This window comes from Lotus japonicus, chromosome 5, assembly GCF_012489685.1.
Source record: "Lotus japonicus ecotype B-129 chromosome 5, LjGifu_v1.2".
Lineage (NCBI taxonomy): Eukaryota > Viridiplantae > Streptophyta > Magnoliopsida > Fabales > Fabaceae > Lotus > Lotus japonicus.
In genome coordinates this window covers 9,754,156-9,767,877 of record NC_080045.1, presented here as the reverse complement: position 1 = coordinate 9,767,877, position 13,722 = coordinate 9,754,156, and the positions used below count along the sequence as shown (strand labels likewise).

General features: G+C 36.1%; 1 protein-coding gene across 1 annotated transcript; it reads right to left on the bottom strand.

The window, feature by feature from the left end:
* Window positions 1-954: 954 nt before the first annotated feature.
* LOC130717262 (uncharacterized) lies at window positions 955-2,027 on the bottom strand. The gene has a single exon (XM_057567428.1). It carries the CDS (start codon window positions 1,960-1,962, stop codon window positions 1,282-1,284), a length of 681 nt encoding a protein of 226 aa, XP_057423411.1. The 5' UTR covers window positions 1,963-2,027; the 3' UTR covers window positions 955-1,281.
* Between the last annotated feature and the right edge of the window lie 11,695 nt (window positions 2,028-13,722).

Genomic DNA, 13,722 nt, shown 5'->3' with positions numbered 1-13,722 from the left:
ATCTAGTTTAACTACATTTTTTAAACTATGTGAATTTTTTTTTTGTTGCTTATAAATAGGACCGGAGGGAGTACCAAACAACCTACTAAATTTACTCTATTTCTCACTTATTTCTCTCTACTCAACTTCTCTCTTCTCTATCTCTTCTCTACCAAACAAAGCATTAGTCTATTATGAATGGTCAAAGGAACCTTTGAAATGTCTAACTCTTCATGCTCCTTAATATATTATTTTTGCTTATAAAAAAATCGATTTAGTGAATTGACCATGTACTTGGTCAAATTCTCACACCACCACTATACCATTGTCCTGAGTTATACTATTGCACAATAGTTATTCTAGAATCTAGAATCTAGATATAATTATTAGAATGTCAAATCACTGGTAGGTAGCTGTCCCTATCCCAAAAAGTTACTATACAGAACATTTCCATTTCAAATTAATCTGCCCTTCCAACTTTGAATTCTTTGTTCAACATTGAGCAATTTAAAATTGAATTTCTCAATTTGATTCCTTAGTTAATATTATAGTGAAAACTTCATTTTTTTTTTACTACCATTGATCTTTAACACCAGCGATCATCTTCCATAACAAGAAGCAAGGAGCCAAATATATCAATTCCTCCCCCTTATTACAGAGATGGAATCTGCACAATAACAACTGCACAACCAAACTACACTTAAACAAATTAAATAACACAAATAAAAACGTCAAGCAAAGAAAAATCATAAAAAAAATATAATAAATAATCATACCTTGCACCAAATGCAAAGCAACTGAACCAACGATAAGGGAAAGTCCACGGCCTCAACAAAAACTGCCGTTGGACGGACCGACGCTAACAAACAACGGCGAATGACGGAAGTGGAAACCAAGCTTGAATCGGAATCAACCACCGCCATTGACCTAGTATTTTTTTGGTACATCAGAAACATAAATTACGCCTGTCAGTGATTGATTCTCAAGTTTAGAAATTTGAATTATGCAATTAGACAATAATTTCACAAATTAAACCTGAGATTAATATTTAAATTTTGAAGGCTTATTGTTTTCTACTTTAATTTTAGTTTAATTTTTAAAAAAATAAAAAAATTTCATAAAACTACTTCCATAGTTCCATAACAAATGTCATGTACAAAAAAATTTCCCCGAGTGAGTCCGGTGTCACAGATCGACGTCGGAATCTTCCATAGCTTCCGGCGATATCGCCGCCGGAGTAAGCACCATCAGGACCTAACTGCAAGCGGAAACCACCACCTGTAACAAAAATGAATAAAGAATTCAGAGATCTTCCTCCGCGGCACATGACATGACAGAGAGCCGACTCGGTCTCGGAGAAAACGCCGCTCTCCTCCTCTGCTGGTGCGACGACGGCCGAATCAAAGCAGTCAGCGCTCGTTTCACCCAGTCCCCTTCCACTCCACCGATCCTCACCAGCGAATTCTTCATCGCCGACCGCCGCATGTTAAGCCGATTCGGCAGATACGAATCGGTGCTCTGATTGCTGTTGTTGTTTCCGTTGCCGGAGTTCTTGTGGAGACTGCACCGGAACGAACCGGGATGATTCGTCGGCGAGCACATACACGTTCTCTTCTGGATCGTGTGGTGGCCGTGGTTATGTTGATGGCGGTTGTTGTTGCTGGTGATGACGTGGCTGGAAGCGGTCCGGTTGGGTGAACCAGACCGGTTGTCGATCGCGAACCGGACGCTGGAAGAGAGAGCGGTTGAGGCGCCTTTACCTAGATTGACACGTGTCGGTGAAGTCGACCGGTGTTGGTTGAAGTAGGTCGACGACGACGGTGATGATGAAAATTTACCAGAACTCGAATTCGAAGTCGATCGAAACGGTGCGTTTGATGTTGTTGCGGAGTAATAACAGAACTTACTAGAAGCTGTTGTTGAGAGAGAACGAAGAACACGTTCATTGGATCTACCACTTCTTGAAGAAGAAGAAGAATCCATGAGAGGAAAAGAGACTTTTTAGCAAACCTAGAAAGTCTCCGATGCAGATTTTATAGGGTTTTGTAAGAAGTGAAGAGTGAAAGTATGAAAAGGGTGTTTTGGTAATTTACGTAGATGACTTAACCAGCTGTCATCATTTTTTACACCACGCGCTAAGCATTTACTTTGAAAGCTTTGACCAGCTTGGTTACACATAATTTATAGGTTAACGAACAACTTGCATCTAATTAAACAGCCAACGAGATACGTATGTGATTAATGAATCACAAAATTATTTTATTTTGATCTATTTCATTATTATTGGATTTGATTGGAAATCTTTTAAAAGTTTCCAAATTTTAAAACGTCTCTGAATTTTTTTTATAAGCAAGAATTATATTATATATTGAAATGAATTACAAAGGTACTTCAACCCAATATAAATAAAGATAAAAAAAATAGGTGGAAAAAAATTACAATAACCCACCACCTTCATGAAGAGAGGACTTTTTTTTTTGTACATCGGAAAGATAAATTGCACCCTGCTAGGAATCGATCCTTGGACCTCCCCCTACCCAACTCATATGTCTCCCAACTTCTACCACTTGAGCTATCCTACGGGGACTGACTAATGGGAGGACTTTAAAAAAACGTGTGGTTAAAATCTTATTAGAAAAAAAATCACTTAGGAAAACCTATTCTAAAATTAAGGGAACTAAAACCAAATTCCAGCAATTAATCCAATTCAATTCCAACTCTTCCAGCAAAAGTAAATCCCCAACAGCATCAGATACATCCCACATAATCTGAATCCTCTCCAGCAATTTTTCTAGTCCAGCCCCTCTCCAACACAAATTTATTTTATTTTGATCTATTTCATTATTATTGGATTTGATTGGAAATCTTTTAAATGTTTCCAAATTTTAAAATGTCTCTAAATTGCAGCAAGACCACCAAGCAAATAAATGTGAATGCAAAGTTCTAGGACCTCCAAAAACTCATGGTACTACAAAACTGCAAAACATGAATTTGGCGAGCACATACGGAAAAATTTATTATGGTCTTCTAAAAATTTGTGTAAAGTTACACATTTGCTTTTTGACCTGGTACATCAGGTTTTTTGTATTTTTTAGTATTTTTAAAAAATAAAAAATAAAAACTGAAAAAATATCTTAATCATAAAATTAATCCTTAATATTTTCATCTTCCACAATTAAAATTCTGAAATTTTGACCCAACCACCATCTCTCTGAAACCTCCATGACCCCACGGCAACCACCACCCCCTCCTTCCTCCACCTCCACCTCCAACCAATAATCTCTTTACTCTCCTCTTTCCTCTCTTCTTCATCTACTGCAGACATAACCCAGCACCACTGTGCTAAATAACCATCAGGCTTTGTTCAGAAAAATTAAATCTAACCATATCAAAACATAATTTCTATACCACAGTCCACAGATACTAACGATTATGATATAAAACATCCAACTTCAGAGTTAGAAAGAAAATAATTAAAATGTGAATAGAAACCATTCCAAATCCTAGAAAGCAACATGATGCCACTGCAACCTGCTTCATACCCTAAAACCAAGCATTGCTTTTAACATCACATCCTCACCGTGCTTGTTCTTTTTACCATATTTACAACAAAAGTTTTTTGTTGGCCAAAGACCACAGGGAGATGCAGGACCAAAATGATGAATAATTGTGCATCAGCATCAGGTATTTCGTAGAGAAGAAATCCAGTTTTCCACAAATTTATTGCTCTCTGCAGATGCATCTATGAATCACCAGATATGTGGTCTCAACAACACAACCACTGAAACATGGAGGGAAAGTGAAGGTTGAAAGGAGAGATCGGAGCTCGGTGGAGCGTGGGTCGTATTGATGGCTGCCTCTAACTCCTCTACCGTCCTACGCCGCACGCCGCTACGAGAGGCGATTTCCGGCGATCTCTATTTTGAAAAAGGAAGACACTTTCCCGGAGATCTTCCTCTCCTCTCTTCGAATCCAAGACCAGAACAAAGAAAGGAGGAACCTTTCCACCTCGTATGCGTACGCCCCCTCCTCCCAATCCTCCAAACGCGAACCAGACAACAACAACCCCTCACCTCCATCTCGAGAAGATCCGAAAAAGCTTTGATTTTTTTAATCTTTTCCTTTCTTCACGTTCTAGATCTGCTTCCTGAATGCTTTTTGTTGGAATTTCTAGGTTTGGAATGTTTGGGTTTGGGTTAATCTCTGTTCGGATTTTTGTTATTGGGTTAAATCTGGATTCTCGAGGGTTGGGGTTGGGTTTCAGTGGGGGCTCTGTGGGTGGTAGTGGTGGTGGTGTTTGGTGGGGATGGGTGAGTGCTATGGTGAATCTGGGTTTGGGTGGGGTTTGTGGATTTGGGTATAGTGGGTTGATGGGGGTGGGTTGCGGTTGGGGGTTGGAGGTGAGTGGTTTGGGATTGGATTTCAAAGTTTATGGAATTCAAGGGTGCTACAATGGCTGCTGGGATGGACGGTGGCTGGGTGGGAGGGGTGGAGAAGGAGGAACAGAGGAATTTGGTTGAAGATGATGATGAACATTAACTATTACTCCTAATTAAATATTTAATAACTATTTTCCTAATTATATCATAATATATTAAATATTTTTATTTTAAAAAAATATAAATTACCTGCTAAACTTTCTATTGCAGGTTAAAAAGCAGATGTGTAACCATGCACAAGTTTTTAGAGGTGTATAATAAATTCCTCCAGCACATACCACTCAGACAAGGCATGATGGAAGTTTCTACCCTTTGCTTTCAACCACAACCATGGTTTAAATCTAACCTGCTCAAATACCCCTCCTCCCTGAAAACCATACCATTCCACCTAATCCACAATTGCCAAATTGTTGCCAGCCACACTACCAAAAGCCCCTTACGTACCTTTACTAGTTGATTCCATACAAATTGAGGTTCATTTACTGTACACAAGGATTTCTTTGTGCAAGGTTACACAAACCTAGTTTTACCTGCTATTGTAGGTTTTCAGCAGGTCACCTTTTTTTCACACTTTTGGCCCACATTTACTGTAAATTCTAGTATGATTCCAAGCAATATTTCAGATACTTAAGTTTATCCTGAAGTTTTTTAATTTTTATTATCATCCTCTTCTTCCACATTCCGTTTCTAAAACATCATCTGGAACCATCATCGTTTTTCCACCACATTCAATTTTTCCCCAACCCCCAAAATGCTCTCCAAGTTCCAAATCGTTCCAACTTCGTAACATATTAACTCATCGTTCTAATTTCCTAATTGCGACAAATACCAAAATTTCTAGGTTTTCATTTTCACTTTCTTTTGGTCCATTTTCAGAGGAGAATTCAAGTACGAATGTGAAATTAAACTCAAGAACAATCAAATCGTAAGAGCGCACCATCATCAGGAACCTGAACATGGAGAAAGAGAAGGTTGATGGTCCATTCGAAAGCGCCTTTGCTGCTAATGGAAGGGTAAGGGTAACCCCTCAAGCTTGACTCGTTCACTCCCAGCATTACCCGAGTCACCTCCGCCATCACTCACTGAGTCGATTCTCCCGAGTCAAACTAACTCACTGAGTCGAACGCCACCATCTCCCTCGCACCACAGGCAACAATCGACCAGATCTGGTATTCTTTGGGTTTGAGACTTTGGTTCAGCCTTTGCCTCGGGAATTGAGTTTGGTGCCCCACCCCTTAGGCTTTGCACCCCACTTTATTAAATACGGAATTTAAAGTTCCGTATCAATACGGAAAATAAAATTCCGTATCTGTTTTAGTATATAATGAGTGGTTGAAAATGTGACACGCATGCTTAAATACAGTACGGAATTTTAAGTTCCGTATTCAATAGGGAGAATACGGAATTTTAAATTCCGTATTTGATAAAGTGGGGTGCCAAGCCCCATAGGTGGGGTGCCAAACCCAACTCCCCTTTGCCTCGCTCGCAAGCTCGCCGTCGTTGTCGTTCTTTTGGGTCACCTTCTAAATCATCAAGCAAAAATCGTTTCTGATTTGGCTTCTTTCGATTTTCGATTTGGCTTCCCTCGCACAACGTGCAAAAATCGATGTATTTGAGACGGATCTATAACAGTTTCCACTTTCTTATGAAAAGGGGCTGGGTTGTTGTGGTTTCAGTGTCTGCTATGGTTGGTTGTGGGAGGTGTGGAGGGAGATTGAGAGGGAGAGAGGGTTGGGGTTGCTGGGTATGTTGTTTGGGGCGATATATTTCTGGGTTTGGGTTTGGATGAATTTCTAGGGAAGGGGTGAGGGGTAGAAGGGATGAATTTCTGGTTGAAACATGATTCTGGGGTTTGAATGATTTTCTGGGAAAGGGATGAATAAATTTCTGGGGAGGCTCGAATAAATGAAGAAAAATAAGACCCATGTAGACCGGAAAGATAATCACATACTCCATGAGTTCTCCCCCCACATTCTAGCTGTTTTCCGTCAAACTTAATTAATGTTTCCAATTAACAGCAACAATCAACAAATAGTAGCTCAGTAGCTGTGTCGTGATTGGCCATACTAAAAAAGAAATCATATTTGCTTGTTTATGCAAAGTCCTAACTGTGGCAATAATTATCACAGCCACCCATTTCTATAATCAAGCGCAATAATAAGCCTTAAAGTAATCATACTAAATTTCAAAAAAAAAATCATACTTAATAACTGATGTTGTAATAGAGAAACTGCAACTTTGCCAATTGGATTATAGGAAGGAGAGATGAAAGTAATGAAGCAAGAAATGTTTTTGCAGACATCTATTTATGATGAATAAATTTCTTGGGAGGAGATGAATTTTCGAGCAATGGGATGAATTTCTGGTTGAAATATGATTATGGGTCATTATAGAAATTATAATAGACTTGGGATCATACTAGAATTTACAGTAAATGTGGGCCAAAAGTGTGAAAAAAGTGACCTGCTGAAAACCTACACTAGTAGGTAAAACTAGGTTTGTGTAACCTTGCACAAAGAAATCCTTGTGTACGGTAAATAAACCCCACAAATTGCTGCAAATGTTCCTTTGCCGAGCTAGAAAAAACAATAACCATCCCAACCTCCTTGCCACTGCTGTCCAAACTCGCCAAGTTAACAAACAAGAAAAGAAAAGGTGATCCGTAGACTCATCATCCCGCGAACAGAAGAGGCAGGTACCATTAGAAATAGGCATGTTCTGTTTCAATAAATTGACTTTGGTTTGAACACGATCAAAGGAGAACCCTCCACCCTAAAGCCTTGACATTTGAAGGGGCTAGAAACACCCATAAATAATTGAATACTTGATCGTCTTCTGAAATATCAAAGTTCATAAGCTCCTCATTTGCCGAGCTTACAGTATAAAGTCCACTTCCTTCCTTTATACAACACCAAGAGTCTTGCTTTCCCCTTACTAATTGAACAGTAGAAATAATCATCATTAATTCATGCTGATTCTGAAGATTACCCTCCACCTCAACAGACCACTTGAAGTCTCCAGCTCCATATATTATTGACCAGACACCCATATTAGCCCCATTGCTATGCTGTTGAACATATACAAAATAAATCATTAAACCTCTCATGGAACCTGCCCTTCCTATGTCAATCCTCATTCTAAAATTGAATATATGCTCCTCCAGTTGACATTTCTTCCAATGAATTGATGATTAATGACATTACCTAAAATGTGTAGCAATAATAAATTTAATTTAAATTTTTGAGTTTTTTTGATTCGTTTGATTATTTCTTTTTTCATATTACAATATGTAATGCTGTAAATTTTGTTAAGAAACATTGATTGAAAAGAATATTGAGAAACATAACAAGAAGTTTGATACCATAAATGTAAAAATGATCTTTCATTTAGTTTAATTGAGAAAGGTACGTGAATAAAACCAATGAAATATATAGCTTATAAAAATAGATAGAACGTAATGACTACTACCAAATTAGACCCGTCAAATTAATTTGATTTATTCCACACAATTAGAAGGCGAAACCAAGATGTTATTTGGGTTTTTTCATACAAAAAAGTTTCAAAAGATAAAAATATATAATTTTTATGGATTTGATAGTGTAAATAAGCTCATTCAATCGCATCCCTTCATTTTCTAGCTCATAATTAATTTTGAATTTAATAATATTTGAAATAAGAAATGGAAGGATGTGATTGAATAGCTGTATAAAACTTTTCCCACTGTCAGTGCATCAAAATTAACCTCATAAAAAAAATTTTCTATAAGGTATTTAGTATTAACTATATCACATATGTGTATTATTTGAAAAAAAAAACTTTAAATATGTTTTTTAATCTAATTATTAGTACAAATAATTTGAGGAACATAACATAGGAAAATAATTATATCCAAAGTTGAAAATATATAAAATTCCTAAATAACATTTCACTTTATAACTTATCATAATTTTTATATTTAATATTACTTCATTACTGTTGCAAAATATAAAAAAAATATTATTATAACTTATATATTTGATGATGTAGATGTTAAGCAATTATTACTTTATTTAAAATATTTTAAATTCACTTCATATTTTTATATTATTAAATAAATAAATAAAGATATTTTTAAAATTTTCTCAATGCTAATTATTTTGAATTTTATTCATATTAATTATTTAAACAAAGAGAGCTCTTTTTTTGAAGACAAAGAGAGCTCTAATACTATTTATTTTTCGATGCATCAGAAAATAATACTATTTATTAAAATATCACAACACAATTATTTTTATTTAATTATATTTTATAATTAAAAATTATTTTAACATATTTGATGACATTAAAACTTTATTAATTTATTATAATATTTTAAATTCAGTTATCAATTTTCATATTATGAAATAAATAATTATTAGAATTATTCTAATGCTAATTTTAAAATATCAATTATTAAATTTGAATAATATTATTTAGTTACACAAAAAGAACTATAATAATATTTAATCAATTGTCTCAAGACATTTTTAATTTTTTATTTAAAATATTTTAATATTTATGTAATTATTTTAACTTTAATAATTGATAGCGAATCTACAAGTGTACAAATTGCCCGAAGTAATAAAAAAGATTAAGCCACAGAGATTATGTACGCTTAGATTAACTAAATTTTGGAATGAAAGGACATAAGAATAAAATAGAATATGATTGGTTTTCGGTACGAAACTTAACCGCAATAAAATACAAGGAAACGAATAATTAATGGTTGAAGTTAATTTAATTTAAAAGCGCGCTAGCAATTTTGATTTCGTTAACTTCTCTCTATGTACCACCTCAATCAGTTATAATTCTGAATTCAGTTAATTATCTAGGTGCTAAGCCTAATTGTACACTTATCAATTACTTGCATAAATGTTCCTTCGAATTAATTAGTGATAGTTCGTTCCTTAGAGCCTAACAATAATTTATTAGCGATGAAATTCAATTAAGTTCAGGCAAACACAAACAATTTGTTACCCTTATCCCTAAGGTGCAAAGACCGTTGCGTAATTTCATCTGAAATCCCTGAATTCTACTAATTTTCCAACTGCATAGAAAATAGCATGACAAATTATTGCAATAGCAAAAATTCAATCGAAACAGAGGAGAAATTCATGACTGAAAAGAGAATCCATAATCATAACTAAAACTGGTTCAACACATACTTTGAAAAAAAACTACATCAAATCCCTAACACTAGAGAATTTAGCCACACATAATCATAGAGAAATTATAATAAAAACAAAAAAAAAAAAGGGAAGGGAAGAATGCCAAAAGAGACTTTTTAGTCGAGAGATGATTCATCAAACCTAGAGAGTCTCTGAGGCTGGTTTTTATAGGGTTTTATTATTACAAGGAGAATGTGATAGCTTTTTCAAATGCAAAGGCATTTGTGTAGCGATTGATGTTGGATATAATACCAAGCAAGGAGAATTTGTGGAAGCGAGCAAAACGGGACGACTCGATCCCAAACTCGCGGTTCCTCTCGAAGTCAATCCCTTGGCGACTCAGCAACTCGACCGAGTCCGGCGCGTGATCATCGCGCGCGACGTTGAAGTCCCGAAAATTGAACTCGTGATCCAGTCCCATGATGAGGTTAGATGTCAATTCTGTCAATACAGTGTGGAATCAAGCGCACATATTGCTGTTACCTACCCATTTTCAATGGATGTTTGGGGTGTGTGTTATAATTGGCTTGGTGTGCTTACGGTTCTACCTATGTCTCGTCGGATCATTTGCTGCAGTTTGGCTTTGGTTGGAATAAAAATCAGCAGAGGGGCGGTACGATTTGGGTTGTTTGTCCGGTTAATTTGGCTAATGAGGAATGAAGGTGTGTTCAAAGGTGGGGAATCAGATTTACAAGCAGTGGTGGACTTGATTAAATGGCGCTCGTGGCATTGGGTAAAAGCTAAGTTTGGTGGGTTTGCTTATTCTTTGTTTGAGTGGATTCTTAATCCGTTGGATTGTCTGCATTCATTGTAATCAAGTCTACTGTGCTGCAAGTTATTGGGTCTACAATTGTAGGGATTTCACATGCCATTTCACTTGTTATTTTACATGCTGTTTGGGTGAGGTTTTAGCATACATTTTTGTGGATGGAAGTGTGCGCATGAATTCCATGTGGTGCGTGTTTAAATTTGATGGGGATGTAAAGCAGAATTTCCATTTTGCTGCACAAGGGAATTTTGGTGGGTTGATTGGTTAACATGTGAAGCAGATTGCTGGGTGGAAGCTGTGGTAGTTATGTTCGGTTTATTAGCTAAGATGGGTTGGAATCTTTCTGTTGTTAGGCTCCTTGAAGGTGTCATTTGGACTTTTTAAGTTTTGTACTATTTTTCCTTCACTAGGTTTTTCTAATAGGGTTTTTCTAATAAGGTTTTAATAAGACATTGTTTTTAAAGTCTTGCTTCCAAGTAGGGGTGGAAATAAGCCGGGTGCTTGTCAGGGTTCTACGTGATATATAAAAAGACATATTAGCCCGCTGGTCTATTAGCCTATAGTCTGCGACTCATTGACCTTTTTTAGATATAATGATATATAAAAAGACATATTAGCTCGCTATTCTATTAGCGTATAGTCCGAGACCAATTAACCTTCTTTAGATGTAAATATTGTCTGTTAAATAAGTTTTTAAGTTGTCTTGTACGCCAAGCTAGACATTTTATTAGGCCAAGCCAAGCATTAAAGTTGGGCATGTAAAAGACCGCAAGCCAGACTTAGGCCACGAAAATATAATGGGCTTGAGCCCCACAAAGTTTGACTTGGCTTATTGTCTGTTAAATAAGCTTTTAAGTTGACTTGTAGGCCAAGCCAGACATTTTAATAGGCCAAGCCAGGCCTTAAAATTGGGCTTGTGAAAGACCGCAAGCCAGGCTTAGGCCACAAAAAGAGAATGTTAAACCAGGCTTGGGCCACACAAAGCTTGACTTGGCTTACTTCCGCCCCTACTTCCAAGGTAGCTAGTTTTCTTGAGAAGGTGATTGAGTGAAAGACTGAAGGGATGTGATTCAATCGCATCCTTCCATTTTCTATTTTAAATATCATTAAATTCAAAATTAATTATGAGCTAGCAAAATGAAGGGATGTGATTGCTTGATTGTATAAAATTTAGAGATTAGTTTCTATTTTTTTTTGAATAATGTGAAAAAAAAATTATTTAGCAAAAAGCGGTGGAAAAAAATTTATTTAGCAAACTTGGGTTGTTTTTGAGAAAAGGCCACAACGTTGTGGTACTGTCGCTAAACTGTGGTAATGTTAAGTGTCAAATCTACTTAATTTTCATATCATTCTTGAGCACTTATTTAGGTTAGAAATGTGAAATAGATATCAAATTTACTCTCAATTGTGAAGATATGGTTTACTAGAATTCCATGAAGAATTTAAGTGTTAATTATCAAATTTTGGTGTAGGAATGAATTGGGAATGAAGATTTGCTTCAAAGAGGCTTGAATCATAAGAAAGCATCAAAGAATAGTGCTTGGCTCAGAAGTTCGCTCAAGCCATCTTGCAACATAAGGTTTTGAGTGCTTGGCTCGAAAGTCTGCTCAAGCCATCTAGTAACAGAAGGTTTTAAGTGTTTGGCTCTGACGTTGGCTCAAGCGCACATTTGGTCGCTTGAGCGGTTGAAAGGCGGTTCCCAGTTCTTCTTTCACGTTAAAGAAAGAGTTCGCTTGAGCAAACAAAACTGTTATAAAAAGAACAGACCATCGTATTTTACCGAGATAGCGGAAAAATTAGGGAAAAGACTACAGAACTCGTAGAACAAAGGTGAAGAAGATAGTTTTGGACCTCTTTGATCATCCATCGACGTGAGAACGCTCGGCGGACATCACGAATCGACATCATCTTCTTGTTTCTTTTTGTAAACCTTAAAGCATTCATGGAAATGGATTGCTAAACCCTTTGTGTTGGGATTGGATGTAGTCTTTTAACTTGAATGTATTCACTTTGATTTCCATGTATAAATTCATGTTTCTATGTGATGATTTCAATGATCTATCTTGATCTTAATGCTAGTTTTAGAGTGATCAACTAGAAGGCTTATCAAAAAAAAAAAAAACTAGAACTTGATGTTAGATTTGATAAATTGGTGGAAATTACTTCATTGAATCTGAAATAGATGAAATCATCTATTGAATCTAAGGCCTAGGAATAGGGTTAGCTCAATAGTCATATAACACCTAAGTTTAATGCTACTTGCTTGCTTAATTATTCAAGGAATTGATGATTAGTTAGTAAGTTGTTGATCTCTTTCATGAGGGAACTATGAAAAAGATAAGATGTGGTGCGATGGAATCGAACATAGGACATGGTTTGTTTATGGAATCATAAGAATACTGAAGAGTTAATTGATGAACTCCAATTCCAACCGTTTTCTCCGCTTGTTTACAAATCATTTACTACTGCTTTCTTTTAAATTTTGCAACGTAGGACAAAGCAATCAACTAAACATTTCTTGACTCTTTGCTTAAGTGATTTAGCTAGAGAACGACATTGTATTCCAATTCCCTGAGGACGATAAAAACATTTTACTATACTACAATTGAATCTTGAAAGGGATTTGAAAGTACTTGTCGTAAAAACCTTTTAATAGGTAATAAGTCTTAAAAGGCGACGCTTTCCCAAGTGTGGGCAAAACCCCGGTTTTTCCACACACAAAAATTCGAAAATGAAAGATATATAGATAATATAGAAAGAGACACCAAAAGCGCAGCCACCTCATCAAGGAGATGACTGCTCACCCTCATCAAATTAAACAGCCAACGAGATACGTATGTGATTAATGAATCACAAAATTATTTTATTTTGATCTATTTCATTATTATTGGATTTGATTGGAAATCTTTTAAATGTCGTTAAATGTTTCCAAATTTTAAAATGTCTCTAAATTGCAGCAAGACCACCAAGCAAATAAATGTGAATGCAAAGTTCTAGGACCTCCAAAAACTCATGGTACTACAAAACTAACATGAATTTGGCTCGCAATACCACTCAGACAAGGCATGATGGAAGTTTCTACCCTTTGCTTTTAACCACAACTATGCTTTTAAATCTAACCTGCTCAAATACTCCTCTTGGCTGAAAACCATACCATTCCACCCAATCCACAATTGCCAAATTGTTGCCAGCCACACTACCAAAAGCCCCTTACGTACCTTTACTGGTTGATCCCACACAAATTGCTGCAAATGTTCCTCTGCTGAGTCAAAATAACAATAACCCATCCCAACCTCCTTGCCACCGCTGCCCAAACTCGCCAAGTTAACAGAAAAGAAAAGAAAAGGTA